The sequence below is a fragment of the Delphinus delphis genome, chromosome 6 (assembly GCF_949987515.2).
Source record: "Delphinus delphis chromosome 6, mDelDel1.2, whole genome shotgun sequence".
In the NCBI taxonomy this organism is placed as follows: Eukaryota; Metazoa; Chordata; class Mammalia; order Artiodactyla; family Delphinidae; genus Delphinus; species Delphinus delphis.
In genome coordinates, this window is record NC_082688.1 from 28120030 (window position 1) to 28141867 (window position 21838).

General features: G+C 36.8%; 1 protein-coding gene and 1 long non-coding RNA gene across 2 annotated transcripts in view; one reads left to right on the forward strand and one right to left on the reverse strand.

The window, feature by feature from the left end:
- Window positions 1-2745: 2745 nt before the first annotated feature.
- LOC132427194 (protein NipSnap homolog 3A) lies at window positions 2746-13047 on the reverse strand. The gene is made up of 6 exons (XM_060014406.1): window positions 12871-13047; window positions 10118-10328; window positions 7873-8031; window positions 6221-6370; window positions 3691-3777; window positions 2746-3600 (listed from the first exon to the last, which is right to left on the reverse strand). The coding sequence occupies exons 1-6, from the start codon at window positions 12928-12930 to the stop codon at window positions 3524-3526; spliced, it is 744 nt and encodes a 247-aa protein (XP_059870389.1). The 5' UTR covers window positions 12931-13047; the 3' UTR covers window positions 2746-3523.
- LOC132427195 (uncharacterized) overlaps window positions 12850-21838 on the forward strand; it is a 203937-nt gene continuing 194948 nt past the window's right edge. Inside the window, exons 1-2 of the long non-coding RNA XR_009519841.1 lie at window positions 12850-12965; window positions 16858-16979. This is a non-coding gene — a long non-coding RNA (uncharacterized lncRNA). The remainder of the gene's footprint in view (window positions 12966-16857; window positions 16980-21838) is intronic.

Sequence of the window (21838 nt, forward strand, 5' to 3'; positions counted from 1 at the left end):
TTGCAAACTCCTTGAAGGTAGGCACCAGACTCTCAAATATGCAGAACAGTGTCTGGCATACAGTAGCTGCTCAGTGAATGTTTGTTGAGCGAAGACATGGGCAGTAGATTGGATTGACTTGAGTTCAGTATATGAGTATTTAAGCCCTCTTTGTGTTCCATCACCCCTAACCGTAAAATGAGTCTGCAGCTTACAAGCCTATGGCAGCAGGGAGAGGGGCATCAAATAACCAAAAGGTGAGGGGATAGAGGCATGATTGCAGTTGTTATTGATTGGTCCTGTGCTCTGAGGCAATAGGAGGGGCCAGGCCCTCTTGGGTGTTCCTACCTTTGACGTCCCTTTGCAGAGACATGCCCTGCTCGGTGGGGGAGGAGGAGTGGACCACCACCCCCGTCCCCCAGACCATCACGGAGCTCTTCCAAAATGGGAACCGGATGATGGAGAACCCCTCCCCCGCCTGCCAGTGTAGCAGCGACAGAATCAAGAAGATGCTGCCCGTGTGTCCCCTGGGGGCTGGGGGGCTGCCTCCTCCACAAGTGAGTCACTTTCAGGGTGTGACCGTTCAGGTGGGGTGCAGGGTGGGCTTGGGGAGAAGGAATCGGTGACCTGCCGTGTCAGGAGGGTCTCTTTCAGTCTTGATTCTTGTCATAGGGAAAAGCATGTGAGTTTTGAGAGGAGGGGCCTTGGAGCACATTGTTCCTGTATCTGAGGGAGCTTAGCCTGCTTCTCTCTTTTGAAGTCAGCCTAGTTTCCTTACTGGTTCGAGGTCCAACCAGAATACGACACTCTGGATCAATGAGCTGTGGAAGGCACACTGTGGACTCTCCCCCAGTGGTGGTGTCACGGGACAGACTGTGACAAGCCCAGCTTCATCTCTGCCTCTGCCACAGATGAGCTGGTGACCTTGGACAGGTCACGCTGAGTCCCTGGGCCTGTTTCCTCACCGCTGAATTAGGGAGGCTCGCCCATAAAACTTCTGTGGGTCTTACAACTCTGACATCCTCTGAAACTCTGAGTGTGGGAAACAGTTGTGAGCCATTTTTTCTGAGAATGATTTCAGGAAGAGGCTTGCTTTTATTTTTTTTTTTTTTTGCGGTACGCGGGCCTCTCACTGTTGTGGCCTCTCCCTTTGCGGAGCACAGGCTCCAGACGCGCAGGCTCAGCGGCCACGGCTCACGGGCCCAGCCGCTCCGCGGCATGTGGGATCCTCCCGGATCGGGGCACAAACCGGCGTCCCCTGCATCGGCAGGTGGACTCTCAACCACTGCGCCACCAGGGAAGCCCAAGAGGCTTGCTTTTGATGTCTCTCTGCTGCCTTATGAGCATCCAGGTTGCAGGGTGAGGAGAAGGAATTTCAAATGGTGTTGAAAACTTAAAGCTGTCCTTCCGATTGCGTTTCTTTAAAATAAGAGCTCTTCTCTTCATCAGTATAACTCCAGTGATCAAAAGAATTTGCTAGGCATAGTCAACGGTGCTGCTCCCTGAAAACCTTTTGTAACCATAAAGAATGATACTTCACAGTCTATTCTGATACTTCATAGTTGTTCAGAATAATTTGCTGGGGCTCTCCTTGGCTTGCCATAATGGCCCTGCTGAGAGCAGAGTGGATCAGCCCTTGGTGGCCGGCTGATGGCAGAGCCTGGGCTCTGTGGGCAGAGTCTGGTCACACTGTGGTACATGTTTGAGGGACATGTGTCATTGTTGTCCTTGATTTGTTTTCTGTCCCAATTCTGCCCCATAAAGACACATGTGCTCGGTTGCATCAATGAACGCTCAGATTCTCACTGACCTTCTCTTTGCAAGAAGAACATGTTAGTGAACATAATTACGTCCATCTGTGTCATCTCTGCGATGTCCTCTGTCCCGGCCAGCTTTGTCGTGTTCCTGATCCAGGGTTGTTTCAGCGAATAGAAGCACCTGTAGTTCATCAGTGGAGTGAAGCCTATCATTCTACTGGCTCTCCAATTCTGTCTAGGACATGGTAAGAATGCTGGTCTGCCGCTGCTATATAAACCTCCAATAGGGCTCTGGATTGGACGGATGAAAGGGCCCCTGGCCATCACCAGGAAATGTTCTAGCTAGTCCAAAGATGAATGAAAGAGGAAAAGGCAGACCCAGTTGTACACTTTGATGTGACCAAACATGGCCTTAAGCACACGGCTGATCTCACGCCAGAGGAAATCCGTCCACACAGACTGCAATTCATACCACCACCACCTCATTCCCTAAGTGACAACTTTTCAAAAAACTGAGGTGGAAGACTCTTAGTCAAAACTTAAAGCCAGTGCTTCTAACATGTCTGATAGATTTTAGCCTTCAGAGTCAGGGTGTTCTTTGCCTTACTAGGAACACATCTGTCCTTCAGATTCCTGAGGACCAGGTAAGTGAGAGGTGACCGTGCTTCCTGTTTTTCAGTTTTCCCATAGATAGCTAATTTGTAATTTATTGTTTTTGCAGTATGTTAGAAACATAAAATAACATAGCTGTAAGTACAAGTACCAGGAGAGCTTAGAAGTGCCAAATCTAGTTTAAGAAGGCTGAGGCACTCAACTAAAATAAAAACTAAAGTCGTTAGTAAGAAAATCCTAGTATGTCTGGGATGGTACTGAAGAAATCCTTGTAAGGTTACTTGAGGTGACAATATTTATAATAAAGACAGTACATTATTACTGTCTCATTACCTTATGGCAACACAACAGTAGCTCCAGAGATGAGGATTAAAAATATAAAACACAATAGAAAGAATCAGATTGTATATATAGGCTTTTATTAGGGCAAACATTTCCATAACCATAAATATCTCATTAAAACAAACAGATGACCAAGTACCTTTGTTAAACAGTGATTTAAAATGAAGTAAAAATTAGTAAAGTTAACTGTAAACGAAGATACTGCAGCATATAAACCAATGGGTCATCAATAACTTTTAATACCAAGACCTAATAACATTATTTTCCAGGTAAGTAATTATTAATGTGAAAACCATAATTAATACAGATGACCCAGGTAACATTGTACTCTTCCATAGTAAAGAAATATGTTTAATATTTTTATGAATCCTATCTGGTAGTATAAAATAAACTTTAATGGACAAAAACTTTTAAAATCTCAGAAAAACAGACATGATGAAAAGGTTAATAATGTATACAAATATTTTAAAGATATTATCACAGCTATGGAAATGAAAGAATCACTTGAATGTAAGAAAATGCTATAAAAGCAGAGGGTTGTCAAAATAGAGAAAAAGAGATATTTGGAAACAAATGAAAAGTCAAGATCCTATAGTAATAGCAACTATTCTTAATGTATGACAGATACTGAAATGCCTAGGCAAAAAGGAACAGACTGTTTACTGACGTGGTGGTGATAGTGGACAGAGGTAGCTTTTAAATATGCAAGGGACATAGCAAATTAACTTACCACCTCCATCAAATAAAAGTGAGAATCTCTTGGGAGAATTTAAGCACCATTAGTAGACACAGCTTATGGCACTTAATGAAATGCTTCATTTATCAGTGGAAGACTATTTCAATGGTGAAAATGACATAGGAATCAGAAGCATATTCTGCTGAGACCCAAGGAAGTTAACACTCTCCCGAACTGGAAAAAAATTCATAAGAAGGTATATATAAGTTATTGACTAAATCAGATTTGTTCTAAGAATAACTTGTGCTTAGTGAAATAGCTTACCAGCTGCCACAACTCTGGGATCCTCATGAGACTGGTGTCTCCCAGCTGCTCGGCTATCCGCACTCTCGTTCCACCAAAGAACATGAACTGCAGAAATAAATAAACCAGAAATAGATTCTAAAGACTGTGGCATTGCTCAAATGAGAAAGACAGAAACATTAATCAGAAACTGTAACTCCTATTCTTTAAATAAAAATAGTGATTATCAACAGGGTAACACTAAGTATATTAGTGATAAGATTTCAGAGGGGTGAGCGATCTGGGAGAGAAATTTATAAACATTGTTTCCAAAGTTTCCTTACTATAAATAATGCTGACATAAATTTCATTAGAGCAGCAGTACATGTACATAATAAGAGCAATGCTGATGACAACTTCTACTAACATTTATTGGGTGCCTACTGCATGTTGAGCCTGGTTTTACATTTTGTGTGTATTAACTCATTTAGTTTTCATAATAACCTTCAGTGGTAGGTTATTATTATCATCATTTTATGGATGAGGAAACTAAGGCACAGTAAGGTTAAGTAACTCACCCAAGGTGACAGAGTTTTAAGTGGTGGAGCTGGGATTCAAACCCAGGCAGTCTGGATCTGATTATATTCTTAACATAAACTCCTAAAATTTAAATTGAGAGAACCAAAGAGTATCTTACATATGTACACTTACAAATGTACAGTGTATATATTATACACTATCCTCCAGAAGTGAAGTACTGATTTATACTCAGCATATTATCATATTCCTAGTACACTGAGAATGAATTTAAGATTAAAAAGTGTGTGTACACACATTTCAGTAGTTTTTTTAAATAAAAATTCTACACGTCTATTATAGTAAATTAGAGATTTAAAAAACCTTTAATGTCATCATTCAAATGTGATTATATATTGTATATCCTTTCAAATTTCCTTCTTGTATAACTAAAAACATTCATATTTCCTAGAATGTTGGCAAAAACAGTTGAAAAAATTAAGCTTTTTATTTTATTGCCAAATTATTAAGGGGGGCAAGATTAAGCCAATACAACCCTATGTAGTACAACAGTACTTGTTTGTCCCCAACCCCTCCAATACTATATCTATATAATATGTTTTTATTAGGTAAAAAATGACATCCAATTATTGTTTTAATCTGCAACTTCTTTAATATATATTAGTCATCTGTGTCGTCTTTGCATAAGCTTTTATTTTTCTTTTTGCTTTTGGATTTCATTTATGTTTTTTTTGGTATGCACAGAAATTTGAGCCTTTGTACAATAAAATCATCAGTTCTTTTCTCTCCTTCATAGTTTCTTCATTTGCTTTTGGCTTAGAAATGCTGTTCTCACATATTATTAAATAAATTTATCTATATTTTGTTTCAGTAATTCTATGAATTCAGTTTTTTAATTGATATTTATAATCCATCTTGATTTTATTTTAGTGTATGGTGTGAGAAAGGCATCTAATAATTGTCATAATTTTTCTCCTCTTCATGTACTTTCCAACTTAAACAAACATCTATTTTTGCACAGTCCAACTTTTTTTTACAATATATTATTAAACGTTGAATTTCTGGGCAATGATCAGCTCAACTCTGGATATGTTAGGTTTGAGATGTCCATTAGACATGAAGTGCAGAATATGAGGAGGCAACTGGATATTATGAGTTTTCAAATATTAAAAGTCTTAGTTATCCTCTCAGATAAACTTTATAAGCATTTTTCGAGTTTGCCACAAAAAATAAAAAATAAAAAATAAAAACCCTCTGAAATCCTGACTGGAGTATCTTTCAACTTGAAAAGTTAAATATCCCAAATAGGTGTTTTATTAAATAAATCAATATGGTATACATACTATGTGTATATAAGTAGTGAGAAATGGGTAATTTTTTTCTTTGGGCTTGTCCATGTTTTTAATATTTACAATAACTATATATTACTTTTCACCCCAAAACAACCCAAGTAATATTATTTAAAAAAATCACAAATGGTACAACAGTACAAACTTTCACATATAACATAAATAAGTTGCTGAGAAGCTTAAAAGTTCCTATCACAAGGAAAAAAAAATTGTAACTATGTGAGGTAATGGATGTTAAACTTATTGTGGTAATCATTTCACACAATATATACATATATCAGATCATTATGTTGTACACCTTAAACTTACACAATGTTATGTCAATTACAATGTTATGTCAACTGGAAAAAAATCAATAAAACTACATTCAGAGATTGTGAAAAAAAGATTATGAAAGGAATAGGTGATTTCTTGAGGTTCTTTCCAGTTTTAAAAATTTTATCATTTTGATGTATCAGAGAAAAAAGCAGTTCAATATTTGCAAAGGTCTTCATAAGGTATTAATATTCTAAATAAATAAGATTTAAAACAGGTTTACTCAACCCTTAAAATCACAAAAAACTAAAAATTTGGCAATAAAAGGTAAAATACACTCAATAATGAGAAGAGAGACAAACTGACCCAAGGAACTTAAGAGTAAATCACCAATATACTTTGCAATTTCATAGAGAGATGGACAACTGTACCTCTGTTGAGTATTCCATATTCTGCATGGAACACTCCAACTAATTTTGTGTAGCCTTGATTGACATGTGTATGAACTGCCCTTTTAAATGGGTCACCCCACAGAGCTGGCCCACCAGGTTTCATCTGAAAAGTAGCCAGTTCATAGACTCCTGGAATAGGGAGAAAAATAAGTATTTTACTGAACACATTCAAGCAATTTGTAATCCTGTCTAGTTTGGTTCCAGTGGAAAGCTAATCTATATATAGATTTGGAGGGTCATATACATATACATGTTTATGTAGACATAGTTATTAATAATTTGCACTGTGCTTTTATGTTTAGAAAGTCCTTGGCCTACTTTAAGGATGAGTTGTTAAGCTTATAGAGAACAAAGAAATATTTTTAATATTTTAAAAATATTTTTAATTTATAAAATTTATCAATAAAATTGTGAGAAAATAATGGAATAGGACCTTTTAGCTGCCTGCATTTACACTTTTATAATAGAAATGAATAAAGTATTTTCCAATCTCTTACAGTTCTGTTCTTCTTTCCAACTTCTACTACTTTTTTGCTTTATATAATTTCCCCCTATAGGTCTCCATTTCTACCAGGAACAGCAAGCAAACAATGGACCTGAAGTGACTGTCTCAGAGTTTTTGAGGCAAAACAAACCCTAAAGGAGGTGGTTTTATTATTCCAGGTATATAATATCCAGGTAAATACTTGAAAAGTATTTTACCTTCTGGGTGGAAGTATAGGGTGGGTGGACAGAAAGAAACAAGGGGACCAGCAGATTTGAGAAGTAAAGGAAAAACATGCAAAAGTTACTGAAGAATCATGAATAACATAGAGGAAGAGAACCAAGATTTGACATTGTCTTTGAAGCCCACTAGTTCATTTAGATGGTGCCTAAAACTGAGGGGATCTAGGTGGATAAGGATCTAAATAAGACTTTTCAAATCTCTTGTAATCCAAAATGCACTACAGAATTGGGAATAATGGGGGAAATAAAATAAAATTTAAATTAGTTTATGCTTTTTCTAATCTGACCTTTGTTTAAAACTGGATTGAGGTAATAATTTCTTTAAGTCAGCAAGAAGTGAAATCAGGAAGAAGACAAATCTTTAGGAATTATTTTCAAACTGAGAAATAAGAAAGAGGAAGACATAAAAGTTAGACTACAGTAATACAGCTTGGCAGTTCCAGTTAATTCATTCCCCCCAAACAGTCAAATTTTATAAGCAAATTTGTACTTCATTCTTTGAGATTAGTAGTAATTTATGGAAAAATACTTTTATATCTAAAAGTTTGTAATATTTAAAAATTATGACAAAATATCATACACTATCCCTCATCTACCCACATGTGCTCTCTGCTCCCAAGGCCCAGCTTCTCAACCTTTAGTGACCATGTCAACTTTTTCTATAATATAGCTAAACTTTAAGTATCAGTATGATACCAATTTGGAAAAATACTCCATTATTTAATGCTCAATTTTTAAGAATAAGCTAAGAGCTCCAACTTATTTTTATCTCAACAATCAACATATGTTCCTATATTATGCAAAAGATTAACTTCATTTTTTTCCAGTAGAACTTTAGTTTTTATAGCTTAAAATCTTTAATATTTTCTCCATCAAAATTCAGTGACTAAGACGGAAGGACTTACCTTCTTTTGGAGGTTTTTCTAATTTGCACCATGGCACCAGATAAGTAATTTCACTCTCTTGTTTATCAATAAGAGCCAAATTTGGAATGAGAAATTGTTCTTGCCATTCCTTATCTTTGGCCAAGGCTTTCTGAACTTCAGTTCGATGAGCAAAATTGTCTATGGGATGAAAAGGAGTAAGAAAAATAAAAATGTCTGATTTAAAACCACCTGTACTTTTTCTGGGTTTCATTCAGTTTAGTAAATGTTCATCGAGGCCACATAAGGACTGTGTTATATCACTGGAGATACCAACATAAGTAAATGTGACACCTGTCCCCAAGCTGTTCATGGTCTAAAAGGGGAGTAGGAATGTAAACAACTGATAATATCATATAGTAATGGGCTTTATATGCTCTACCACTTAGTAGGTAGTTGTGAGGCTTAGGTAAGTTATTGAATCTTTGTGTCTGTTTAACTCCAGGGCTGAAGTGAGGATTAAATGAATTAGCACATGAACGGAGCTCAGAACAGTGTTTGGCACCTAGTGAGTACTCAGTATCTGTTAACTATTCTTATTAATTTTATTGAGGCATTTAAATTATGGCGCCAGTTTAGAAAAAGACTGTTTTTCTTTGTCAGTGGTGATGGTGATGAGTGGTCAGGTCAAGGTATAACTGAATTAAATTGAACATAAATGAAATTAAGATTTGCTTTTTCAGCCTCTTCTTTGAACAAACAGCTTCCAAAGAAATAGTGCTCATTCTCTTAATTACTGTCATCCATTCTTTTTACCCAGTACTATTTCTCTTCTGTTTGTTACCCATATGTTACTAACATATGGGCCTAGTACTAATATTTACTAATAGGGCCTTATAAGACTAATGGTAAAAGAGTTTTCTATGGTTTACATTGCAGATAAGGAATAACAGCCTTCTTAAAGCATTAGTAAGTTATATCAGGACCTTACGAGTAATTTCTTAATGAGACGTGATTCAGCTGGTGGTGCATTAAAGTATAAATTGTGTTTTTTTTAATAAATTTATTTATTTTTGGTTGCGTTGGGTCTTTGTTGCTGCGTGAGGGCTTTCTCTAGTTGTGGCGAGCGGGGGCTACTCTTCGTTGTGGAGCTCGGGCCTCTCATTGTGGTGGCTTCTCTTGTTGCGGTGCACAGGCTCTAGGCGTGTGGGCTTCAGTAGTTGTGGTTCGCGGGCTCTAGAGCGCAGGCTCAGTAGTTGTGGTACATGGGCTTAGGTGCTCCGCGGCATGTGGGATCTTCCCAGACCAGGGCTTGAACCCGTGTCCCGTGCATTGGCAGGCAGATTCTTAACCACTGCACCACCAGGGAAGTCCCATAAATTGTGTTTTAATGGGGTTTGTTTTATTACAACAGGGAGAACCCCTAAACTATGGCCACGTTAAATACAGAACGAGTACTTTTCATATTAAAGTACTATATGACTATTAACTTTGGACACTGATGACCAAACACTAAATGAAATTATTAAAAGTTCTTTAGATATCATCAACTCCTGATGTGACTTCACAAAAATTTAATATTGGAGTTAAACATGCTAGGGATTCCTGTAACCGTTCTTCTTGTAAACCAGGGGTTGGTCAACTTCAATATTGAAAGAACTCACTTCCTTTCCTTTACCTCCCTAGCCTAGTATAATGACAGTGAATTCCTTGAAACTCTGGGGGCAGAAAAAAACCCAAAGTGGTCCTGAAATATAACAAAATTATTAAATCTTAAGGATGGGTGAGGGCTTCAAAGTTAACTATCATCCCCTATCAACTTCTATTTCCCTAAAGTCCCTAGATGTTTGAATGATTTCTGCTAAAACATTGATCCAGCTATAGCTTCAATATAAAGAAAAAATAATTCTACTTTCTTTTATGATCCTAACTCACTCTGGTTCTTGCATTAACTGCTTTAAATTTTTCATAAAAAATCTTTACAGTAAGCCATTCTAAACTTTTTTTTCTAGAATTAAAGTCTAGCTTAGAATTTTATGACTTGGAATTGGAGATGCCACATTTTCCCAATATTGCTTCTCATATGATAATATAAAGGTTCCAGCAATGGGCTGTTAAGAGTTATACTGTTGGGAAGAATAATCACTGAATTAATTTTTTTGGTATTGCTTTTTTAGTTTTACTTAACCTGTATGTATTTATAGTAACATAGATCCAAGAACTAAGTCTCATGTAATATCTAACTGAATGAAAATCTGTACTGAATACTTAAGCTGATGACTCATACCATACTTCCAAACATGAAACACTTTATTCATTCTGCCTCCAAATTCTACAGTCCAGAATCCAACCAATTCAGAGTGAGCTGTCCGAAGATGAATGTTTTTCTTAACATTTTCCAGGAACTCATTCATCTTTGAGGGCTTAACATAACAGGTACGAAATTCATAGAATGTTCCATCGTATTGTCTGGGGCCTGTAGCAAAAGATGAGCACACCTGAAGAAAGATAAGGCAACTTGAAATATTTGGGGAAGGTAGGGCTTATAATATTATGTTACAAACAAATCTGAGTCTGGAAACAAGGGACACTCATTAAACTCATAATCTGTTTCGACTTCTGTTGTCCTCTCTCCACTGAATTTGTTTAGAGATATGTCAATAAAGATGCCTGCTTTAAACATTCTAAATATATAGCTACTGTTTCCTAGCAGGGGCTCCACCTTTAGTCACTTTTCCATGAGAAGCTCCTAAGAAGGCACTGGGTCAGTCTCTTTACCAAAGGACAATTAGGATCCTAATAAATTTTACAAATAGTTAGGATCCTGATAAATTTTACAAATAGTTTATTATCCCTTATTTAGCTAATATTCCATCTATATTGAATAGCATATGTATTAGAGTTAAGCATTTAAAACAATTTTTTAACATATACAGGTATTTTGGCTGGCACAATGACAATGTGTTTACTGGCAGAAAACTAATTTTTTTTTTACATTCTTAAAACAATGGAAATTGCTGGTCAGGTAGAAGTATTTTCTAAATCCAGTGAAGTGGACCACTAGTCAAAAATAGGACAGGAGTGTAACTAATGTAATAGGAAACTATGACTTAGCCAGTTGCATTGTACTATGGTGATAGCCTGTGTAAATGCTAGAAAAAGGAAACATCAGTAAGTCAGAATTGTCTGAATAATTATTAGGGTTTAACTACATATGCAACCTGAGGAAGGGCATTTAATCCACCCAATTATAGCAGGTTGATGGAAATATCCCTTAAGAACCATTCATTACTTTTGTAATAGTCATATGCTCACAATGTAAATTTCTAATTGGGTTCTCTGAGTAAACTTAACTTTCAGTAGATGCTTTGTGTATGTATATGTGTTTGTGTATATATATATATATATATATATATGTATATACAAATATATGTATATACACACATGCGTATACATATACATTCATATAGCATTCTAGTTTACATATCCATCGTACATAAGTTTGGTTAGCATGTGCACATTTCCTGAAGCTGATTATACCAGAATTATCTATTAAAGTAGTTTTGGTACTTATAAGGCTATTGATGAATTTTGGGCTTATACTGACTACCTGATATGTCAAAGGAAAACAGTAGGCTTCTTCCTCTGACATATATTTTGTTTACAAAACACAGTAATGCATATATTTTACTTAATTGTGTATAAGGCTTAATTATAATAATCTCTCTTGAGGTCATTCCATGTCTATGATGAGTTATACTCTTATTGCCCAACTGACTTAAGCTTGCCATCAAAAACAATTGCAGCTGCCCCTGTATTTGACAGATATTCTTTTTGTGCCATCTTACGAAACTTTACTAACAGAATGTTAAGCAAATAAAAACTGCCTAGTATTTATAGTTTAAAAATATTATAAATAAAATATATCAGATATCAGAAAATGGGCCAATAGGGTACTTGTAACAATTGCTTTTTAAGTTGCTTTTCAGGGAATTTGGAGATCAAAATATGTGATCAAAGGAATACATTTTATTATCGTTGGCAGAAGAACGTGTCCTCCTTGTATCCTCAAGTCCATTCTCTACGTCTGCGTCTTTATTCCTGTCCTTCCCCTAGGTTTGTCAGAACCATTTTTTTTTCATTTTTTTGGTTGACATTTAATAACATCAAAGTTCAGAGTAAAATTCTAAGGAATAATTCTTGGTCCTGCCCCAATAGAGAGAATCAGAATAAAGACTGTATTGCTGATCTTGGGTGAAGGGGCCATTAATGGTTCCTCTTTAGGCTTCACCAGAAAGTCAGTCTCTAGAGTAGATTATAATCCCCTTCTTACTGCTCTTTGAGAAAGAAGTAAAAGCCTAAACACCAAAAGGAAAAAACCTCTAGGTTAGATTCACAGAATAGGCCAATTCCTGACAGTTAAGGCTGAATCACAATAATCTATTTTGTACATTTTTTATCCAGATTAAATAAGTTGTCATCATCATATTTGCTACGAGGGTCCTGACACTGCCTGACTAGGGCACCAACCTCAGGAGACAGTGGCATCTGGGCAGGATGCTTCACCACCTGCACCCTGGGCCCCCTCTTAAAGGTTCTCTGCCTGCAAAATGCTGGAAGGTTGTGTATTTCGCTTAATAGGGGGAGGCCTGTCCTATTGCCCCTTCAGTCTGGAGGGGCTTGTCAAAACACAAATCAGTAAGAGAGGCCGGACCAGTGTCTAGCACAGGCCCCAATGCGGCCACAGCGCTTCCGGGTACCTAGGCTAGAAACGGCCCCTGTCCACGATTGTTTGCGAGCCGGCCAGAGGCGACCCTGGCATTGGGTCTTCCTCTAACGGAACCCTTCCTCCTGCCGCGCATCCCGGGGTCCGCCGCCACGGGATTCCGAGACTTGTACTAGAAGTCGGCTCTGCGGCAGCAGAACCACGTTGGCAGGTCTGGGCCCGTAGGCGCATGCGCGGCCCGCGCTCTTCCCGCAGACGCCCCTCCCCGCCCCTCCCCCAGGGAACGATTTGGGCGCGTCTCGGACGGCCAGTACCTGAGGCGCCTGCGTTCGAGCGGCCAGAGCCTTAGTCAGGCTCTTTAGGAGGGCAAGCATGGCACGGCTTCGAGCGCTGAGAAGGGCAGCGGCCGGTATTCTTCCTTGAATTCTTTCTCCTGTGGCTTCCCGACTAGCAGGGAGCGGCGCCTGCACTACTCCCGGACGCAGGCTCGGGGCGGGTCGGCTCCTCCTCCTGCGCTGGGGCCGGGGGGGGGCGGGTTGGGGGGCGGCCGGACCGCCCAGTCTGCCAGGCGTCTTCCGCAGCCTGAGCCCCAGACGCGTTTGGTGTTAGCTCTGACCCTTCCTTTCACGTTGGTTCCCTCGAACGTTCTTACCCCCAGCGTCAGAAATGACATTAGAATTAGCTGAGTGCTGATGTCGCTCCTGTACCACCTGTCTGGGCCCGTCGCCTCATCTCCTTGCGCACGTGCGTACAGTTCCTAAAAGTTCGTGTGTAGGATGCGAGTGTGTACGACCAAGGAGCCTTCACTTTTCTGTTCTAAGTGCATTCTCCTTCCCCATCACTGCCCACAGCGCGAAGTTGCAAGGCTCCTAATAACTTAAACTATTTTCCGGGAGCTCAGAGGAATGGGCGCACCGAGCTAGATATGAAAAAATCAAATATAAACATACGTTGTTAACATTCTGTGATCCTTAAAAGCAAAACCTCTGGTCTAGTCTCCCCTATCCCTGATTATTGCTCACCAGAATAATCACCTTTCAACATTTCGAGCTATTTCTTCTGACGCCTGTTTCTGTATTTTTAAATAATAGGCATATTTTGCTATTTCTTGTGTTTTTTTTGTTTGTTTTTTTTTCGGTCTAGATAGTATCTATTGACTCCTTCTATGGAAGAAGAGGATTTATATCTCTAGTATAACACTCCCCCCAAATAATTTCCCTTCCTGCGACTAATAATATTTACATGAAAAATAATCAGTTAATTGATTACATCATTAATTTACATTATTTACATCATGTTAATGTTTATGCTATTCTTGCTAATAGTTACATTATTGCAAACATTAATGCAATATTGCTTATATTATTAGGACTAGGGGGTTAGTTGTACCTTGTACAATGACTTGAATCATCAGTTCAGAGGAAAGGAGGCTTTTTAAAATTAGTAATTCCAGAAGGGCGAGTCATTTTTTCCAGATGATGGGCATCCATTTCTAACTAATGAAGACAAAACAAAGCATCATCTGTGCCCAGACTGGATCTTTATGTTTAAATTTATTTTCTTAGACTCCCCCCTCCCCAACCCCAGAATTAATTTATTCCCTCATTCAACCCATATTAAATTTCTTCTATGCTTCAGTCACTTTTCCAGAAACTGGGGTGCAGAGGTGAACAAAAGACAAAGTCTGTGTCCCCTTGGAAGTTCCAGGTTAGGGGAAACAGATAGACAAATGAAAGAAAAATATATCAGGGATTAATAAATACGTCGAGGAAAGACCAAGTAGGATATGGAGAATAGAAAGTGCTGGAGGGAGGTAGCAGAGACTGCTAGCTCTTTCCCAATGCCATTCTTGTCCCAACCCCTCTTAAAAAAATACTAATAGAACCCAGGCAGCTTGGTGCATCCATGTGACTTAAGTCCTGGCCAGTGGGATGTTTTAGTGCATTTATGACCTACTGTAAGTGATCTGAAAGTTGTGTAGGAGGGGTTGTTTTCCTCTTTGCCTTTTTCTTATTTCTGCCTGCTAGAATGTGGATGTAATGGTTTGAGTTCTTGGTCTTTGAGGTAGAAGCCACCTGCTGGGGATGGCAGAACAACAAGAGAGAAGCAGCCTAGGTTCTGACACCAAGGAACACCATACTAGGAGCCCTGGACTGCCTGTCTCTGGACTTCTTCCACAAGAGAATTCATCTTCTAGTTTAAGCCACTGCTATGTGGCTTACGTCTATGATCTTAATCATAGGAAGGTGACTATTTTTTTATTTCTCTTTTTCATTTGTTTCTCTTCTTTTCCTTATACTTATTAATCACCAGATTCTTTGCCAAAACTCAAAATGATTAAACCTGTTAATCAGTTTATCAGTTTCGTCTTCTAGAGATATCTTTCAGGAGTCTTTTCTCTTGGTCCAGTGTGGACTAAGCGTTCTCTAAGGTGGCCCTGTAGTAATTCTTGGATCTCCTTTCACTGATCTCCTGGGGAATCTCGTTTGCCTTGTGTTGGACCTCATTTTTCCAGGATCTTGCATCTTGTTTTTTCCTCCTAATTTTAGGAGACAGCACATGGGACTTAAACTTTTGAGACTTGCATCTCTAAAAATGTCTTTATCAACCTCCTTAAATTTATAGTTTGGGTGGGTGTAAAATTCTACATTGGAAATAATTTTTCCTCATGTTTTTAAAGGCACTGCTCCATTGCATTATAGTTTCTAGTGAGACATTCATCCCGTTCTGATTCCTGATCCTTTGTATGTGACTTATTTCTCTCTGGAAGCTTTTATGTTTTTCTTGTTTTCCCTAATTTTTTGAAATTTCACAATAATGTTCCTTGGGATAGATATTTTTTCATACATTGTGTCTCACTCAGTTGACCCCCCTCAATCTGGAAACTCTTAAATTATGAAAAATTTGTAATGTTTCTTGGATTGTTTTTCTTCCTCCTCAATCTCTGGAACTTCTTTTGTTCAAACATTATGCCTCCATTTGAACCTCTAATTTTCTTTTTCCTCCTAATTTTTTAATCTTTCTTTTTTGCTTTTTTCGGGGTGGGGTTATGAAATGTTCTAATTTTATTTTCTAACTCATGTAGTAAAATTTTAATCTTCTAATTTCCATTGTTTATGTCCAAGAGCTCCTTTTTACCCCTTTTTCCAGAATGTTTTTTCCCCCACTCTCTTCAGAAATATTATCCTCTTTTTGTTTCATGGGTTCTATATTTCTGTCTCTCTGGGGACATTGATTATAGGTGTTTTCTTTTTAAATATTGTTGTTTTAAGTCTTCATTTGAGTTTTATTTTGTTTTCTATCTATTTATTTTTTCTGTCTCTGGTACTGGAGTTTTTCCTGAAATGTTTTTGTATTTGTCTCTCAGCTCATATTTTGAAGTTGGACTATATAAAAGCTCTGTGAGTTTGGGCGGGTCTTGCCAAGTAATGGGCTTTAGTGTAGGGTGATCTGACTGGGCAGTTTCCTTCAGTAGATGCCCATCACCCCACTGTTATTATCTATAAGTTATTTCTATTTTTGTCTAGTCAGTTTTCTCAGCAAGGAAACTTCTGGTGTCCCACCTGTGAGGTCTAATCTTTGTTGCCAGGTTCTTGAGGCTAAAGAGAGAAGGAGGCCAGAGATCTCAATATTTGGTAGTATCTTTCAAGAATATATATAATATATATATACACACATACATATATATATATATCGTTTAGGCTAATTTGCTGTTACAGATTGACACCAAAAGCGTATTATGACTCAAACACTAATGAATTTTATTTTTTATGAGAAACCAGAGTGCATTTACCTACTTGGCAGGCAGCTCTTCTATACATGATAAGGACCAGACTTCTTCCATACTGTGGCTTGGCCACCCCCTAGAGCCTCCTCATTAACTGCATCCAACCAAGAGAAAGATAGAGGAAACTTCCAAGAATATTTCCAAAAGGAGAATGCTTACAAGATAGGAGTAAAATTTATGGCTACAACTTAGAATTAGGTAAACATTGTTAAGTACTGTTAGGTGCCTAAGGCAATCTCCTATTTATTTTCTCACAGGTTTTAATTATCCTCAAAATGCTATAAGTTAAGTGAAAAAGGTGAGATTTTGAGACATTAATTTCCTCAGGTTCACTGCTGTTATGTGGCCCACCCAGGACCACTTTTTAATTATTGCCATCTAGTCCAATGAGTGTGAAAGTGCATTTTACACTGTACGTAACAAATAGGTATCAGTTAAAGGGTGGAGGAAATTATATGTGGTGGGGAAAGGCAAGGATCCACTTGATGATGTCTCTGCTTGGTTTTGTCCAAAGGTCAGCCTCATCAAATCTGAAGAAGGAAGTGGGAGAGATGGATCCAACGCTGGCCCAGCTGCATAGGAGGGCAGTAGCTCTACGTGTAAACTCCAGATGCTTGTACTTTGGTGACATCACTGGTAAGTACTTTCTTTGTGCTGCATCATTGTGTGGCCACTAGGTGGTGGTATAAACTAGTTTCCTTCATTAGGCCTCCAGTAGTGTGCGATATTTTTGTTATTTTTAAGTTCCTGTAAGTTAACCTGTAGGTATTTAGAGTGGATTTGTCTTACAGTTCTTCTTTTTTTGTTATATGGTATTATGTATTAAAGAGAAAAATTTCAGTAAAGATGAATTACTTTCAAAACTTTTATGAGTTACTTTATTATTAATATAAATAAATGGTAATAAAGTAATAAATTTTCATTCAGTGTTTCTTAGCAAGTATCCTACTCATATCAGTGAATATGTATTAAGCAACTGTTGTGTGTTGAGTATTGAATTAAATGCTGTGGGGAAGGAAAAAGACTGGATACCTCTTCTTGAGTTTGTCAATGTCTTGATATTTCTGTATCAGCCTCTTTGCTGCTAGCCTTCTTAGAATTAGTAGGAAAGACTTGTGAGCAGCCCAGTATTACATATAATATGAATTTATTTAACGCTGTTTCTATTAATAAAATAAATTGTTTTTTATTACTAAAACACATAAACATATGAGTTTAATATATATCCGTTATATACCTTTTTAGATATCCTCTGTTAATTGGCTTTCTTTATGTTTTGCATTTGAAAGTGAATTCTAGTGCCAATGGCATTTAAAAACCTGTCAATAATAAAAGCAATTATTTCCTGAAATAGGCTTGGCAAGTCTATTCCTTTGAATAATCCTTGTGCCTCACGATTGGAGTTGGGGGGAAACGTTTGGGGGAGGTATTTCTGGACCTTTTGCTAATTGTTTTGGATTTTTATTATGAAATATGGCTGATTTCTTTCCTAGGTGTAAGTTTAAACACCTTTTACCTTTAGGCACTAGTGCGCTTAGTCCGTGACACGTTTTTCCATGAAGTTCCTCTTTCAAATGAACACACATTATCTGATGCGCTCCAATGGAATTCTCTTCCTCTCTGCAAGTTATCATAGACACCTACTAGCTGAGTAATCAACTCACTTTTTAATCTGTGTTAGCTTTACCTGACTATCTTTAATTGCTTTTGCAGCATCTTTATAATTTGTTATTTTAAAATTTATTCTCAATATTGTATTGCAGGCCAGAGCATTAATGTAAGGGGCTTGTAGGATGTATCCAAACCCAGGGGGCCTATTGGCTCTTCTGTCCCTTGTTAGGTCCTTCAGGATATAGTTTAGGATTTCCCCAAATACACTTTATGATTGAACCTCAGATGTCCCTTTATCGCTTATGAAGGTTGACAGACACATAGCTTATGGGAAATCAGCATTATTCAGATTAAAATTTCTTCTGAAAAATGTAAGTTGACTTCTCAAGATAGCTTAATAGTGTAAGGTAGAAGTGGGTTTACTAGAAGTGGGGTTACTAGTTCCATTACTAGAAGTGGGCTTCATATTCAAGGTGATTTTCTTCTTATATAGACACTGAATATTAAGAAATATGGTTCCCAATTTTCCTACTACCTTGGTGTCATCAGAAGTTCTCACTCAGCACAAAATAAAACTAAAACTAGTTAGTGAAAAGTCATAACTTTACAGGCTGCTTCAGTATAATTCCTGTTTCATAGTGTTTTTCATTGAATAATGGTCCTGAACCTGTAAGTGTTTTGCAATGGAGCCTGTTGGTAGATTTATGTGACTAGAGTCTCATTTGTGATTACCTCTTCAATGAGAGCTAGGCCCTCATTTGGCTGGTTAGTTCTTTCCTCTTTCGTATCTAGCTGCCTTTCTCATTTTTAAACGGGTTTTAATAAATATTGATTATTCTCAAATCATATATCCTATTCCTGTCCACCTCTCTTTCAGAGAATGTTGGTGATACCTATTTCACAGACAAGAGAACATCAGATTCTAATGTACCTGTTATTTCATAGGAGCTGTTATATATATTATGTCATTTACTTATCTCTTTCTTACTTATTGTCTTTCATTTCACCTTGTGAGGTTGATCTTCCATTTCATAAATTAAAACAAAAACAGCAAACAAGAAGCTCAAAGAAGCTAAGTGACTGACAAAGGGTAACAAAATGAGTAGTTTAGAGCTGGTTCACTCATTTTAATTTCTCTCCTATAATCCAGTGTTACAGGATACCATAACTTAGTTATTGATATTTAAGTGTTCCCATATGTTTATTTTATAAATAATGCTTCAGTGAATAACTCTGTGTGGATCTCCTTGGTCATATACCTGTAAGTGGAATTAATGAGTCAACTTCATACTTTTTGGTAGATTTTTAAATTGATTTATAATTCCTACTGTCAGTGAATGGGATTTCCTCTTTCTCCATATTCTTGACAGTTCTTGTAACGGTTTAATATTTTCGTATCTCTTGGCTGAGAAATATCTCGTTGATTTAATATACATTTCTCTGATTTCATGTGAATTGAGCCTCTTTTCATAATTTTATAGTCCATGCTGTTTTCCTTTTCTTTGAGGTCCTGTTTATATCCTTTGCCCTATTTTCTGTTATGTTGTTTATCTTAGTAATCTGATAGCTTAAAAAAAAATCTGGATACTAATCCTCTTTTGTTGTATTTGTTACTGATATAATCTTTCATTTGTGTTAATATTTAAACCTTCCTAATGATGCATTTTTGCCATATAGATGTTTCTAAATTTGAATTAGTAGTTTTTTATGTTTTATGGGCTCATTTGAGATAACGCTTTTCCTATCCCTGTGTATGAAGACATTTTCCTGTAGATATTTTACAGTTTTGCTTTTGGCATTTGATTTGTCTCAAATTTGTTTTGGTCACAGTGTGAGGTGGAGGTTTAATTTGATCTTTATTTTTCCCTTTAATATTAGTAGTCCATTACCAAAGCACAATTTATTAAATATTTCATCCATTCCCTACTGATTTGCAATGCCATATTAAGTATCATTTATTTAGGATATAAACTTCCACATATGCCCAGGCTATTTCTGAATACTCTATTTCTTTGACATATTTATGTTTACTTGTACCAATGCTATGCTATCTGAATTATTGTAGTTTTATCATCCATCTTGACATTTAGTACAGTAAATTTGTAGCTCTTATTCTTACATTTTCTTGGCTATTCTTGGTCTTTACTATTCAAGTTGAATTTTGGGGTAAACTTAAGAAATTAAAAAAAAAATCCTAATTTCATTTTGATTGAAATTACACTAACTTTATAGTGAAATTTGGGATGAATTGATATAGTTATTCTTGAATTTCTTAACATGAACAAAATAAAGCTCCCCAATTTGTGGGGGTTTTCTTCTATGTGTTTTAAAGAAGAGTTATACTTTTCTTCAAAAATTCCCTACACAGATTTTATAGATTTATTTGTGAGCACTTTATACTTTTGTTGGTGTTGTGAGATGCTTTTTAAAGTACATTTTCTAACCAATTATAACTGCTGCACAAAATACTATTGAATTTTGTATATTGATCATGTATTTAGAAGTCTTGCTAGATCCTCTTATTCATTTAAATTTTAAGATTTTCCTTTTATAGATTTTTTTCTTACTTCCTATGTAGACAACCTTATTTTCAGTAAATAATGATAATTTTGTTTCTCCCTTTCCAATGTTCATACCTCCTCTCCTTCCCTTCCTCCTTCTCTCCCTCCTGCCCTTTTTTCTCCCCTTCCTTCCTATTTTTCTCTTTCTTTTCTTTCTTTGCTTTCTTCCTTCCTTTCTCCTTCTCTTCTCTCTCTCTCTCTCTCTCTCTCTCTTTCACTAGGTAGGATTTCTGTGCAATGTTGAATTTGTTTGGAACTTTAAGGGAACTTGTTATAAGTTTTTTGATAAATACTCTTTATCAGGTTAAACGAGTTTTTTTTTCTGTTTTTAGTTTGCTAAGTTTTTAATTTTTAAAAAATTGTGAATGCCTATTGAATTCAAAACTTTTCCTGAATTTGCTAAAAACATATCTGTTTTTATTCTTTAATTAATATTGTGGTGAGTTACATTAACATATTTTTATAATGTTAAGACTTCCTTACATCCCTGGTATAAACCCTGCCTAGATGTTAGGTATTATTATTTTGTACATTGTTAGATTCTGTTTGCTATTATTTTATATAGAAATTTTCTGTCTATGTTTGTGTGATTGGCTCATAATTTTTCCTTTCTCATATTGCCGTTCAGTTTTCATTTCAGTGTTATTTCAGGCTTATAAAAAACAGTTGGGCGAGGTTCCCACTCACTTTTTATGTTTTATGAAACAATTTGCATATGATAAGGGCTACCTGTTTTTGGAAAGTGTATTAAAAGTATCCAGGGAAATGGGATGGGCCTGGTAAAATTTTAAACTACTGGTTTGGTCTTTACCTGTCTTTGGATTTTTTCATTTCTTCTTTTTATAGATCTTTGGGTGGGATTCTTAGTATATTAATTTTTAATCTTTCTTTTTTCTGAATTTTATTTTATTTTTTTATACAGCAGGTTCTTATTAGTCATCCATTTTATACACATCAGTGTATACATGTCAATCCCAATCTCCCAATTCATCACACCACAACCATCACCCCCTGCCACTTTCCCCCCTTGGTGTCCATACTTTTGTTCTCTACATCTGTGTCTCTATTTCTGCCCTGCAAACCAGTTCATCTATACCATTTTTCTAGGTTCCATGTATATGCGTTAATATACAATATTTGTTTCTCTCTTTGTGAGTTACTTCATTCTGTATGACAGTGTCTAGGTCCATCCATGTCTCAACAAATGACCCAATTTCATTCCTTTTTATGGCTGAATAATATTCCATTGTATATATGTACCACATCTTCTTTATCCATTTGTCTGTCGATGGGCATTTAGGATGCTTCCCTGACCTGGCTATT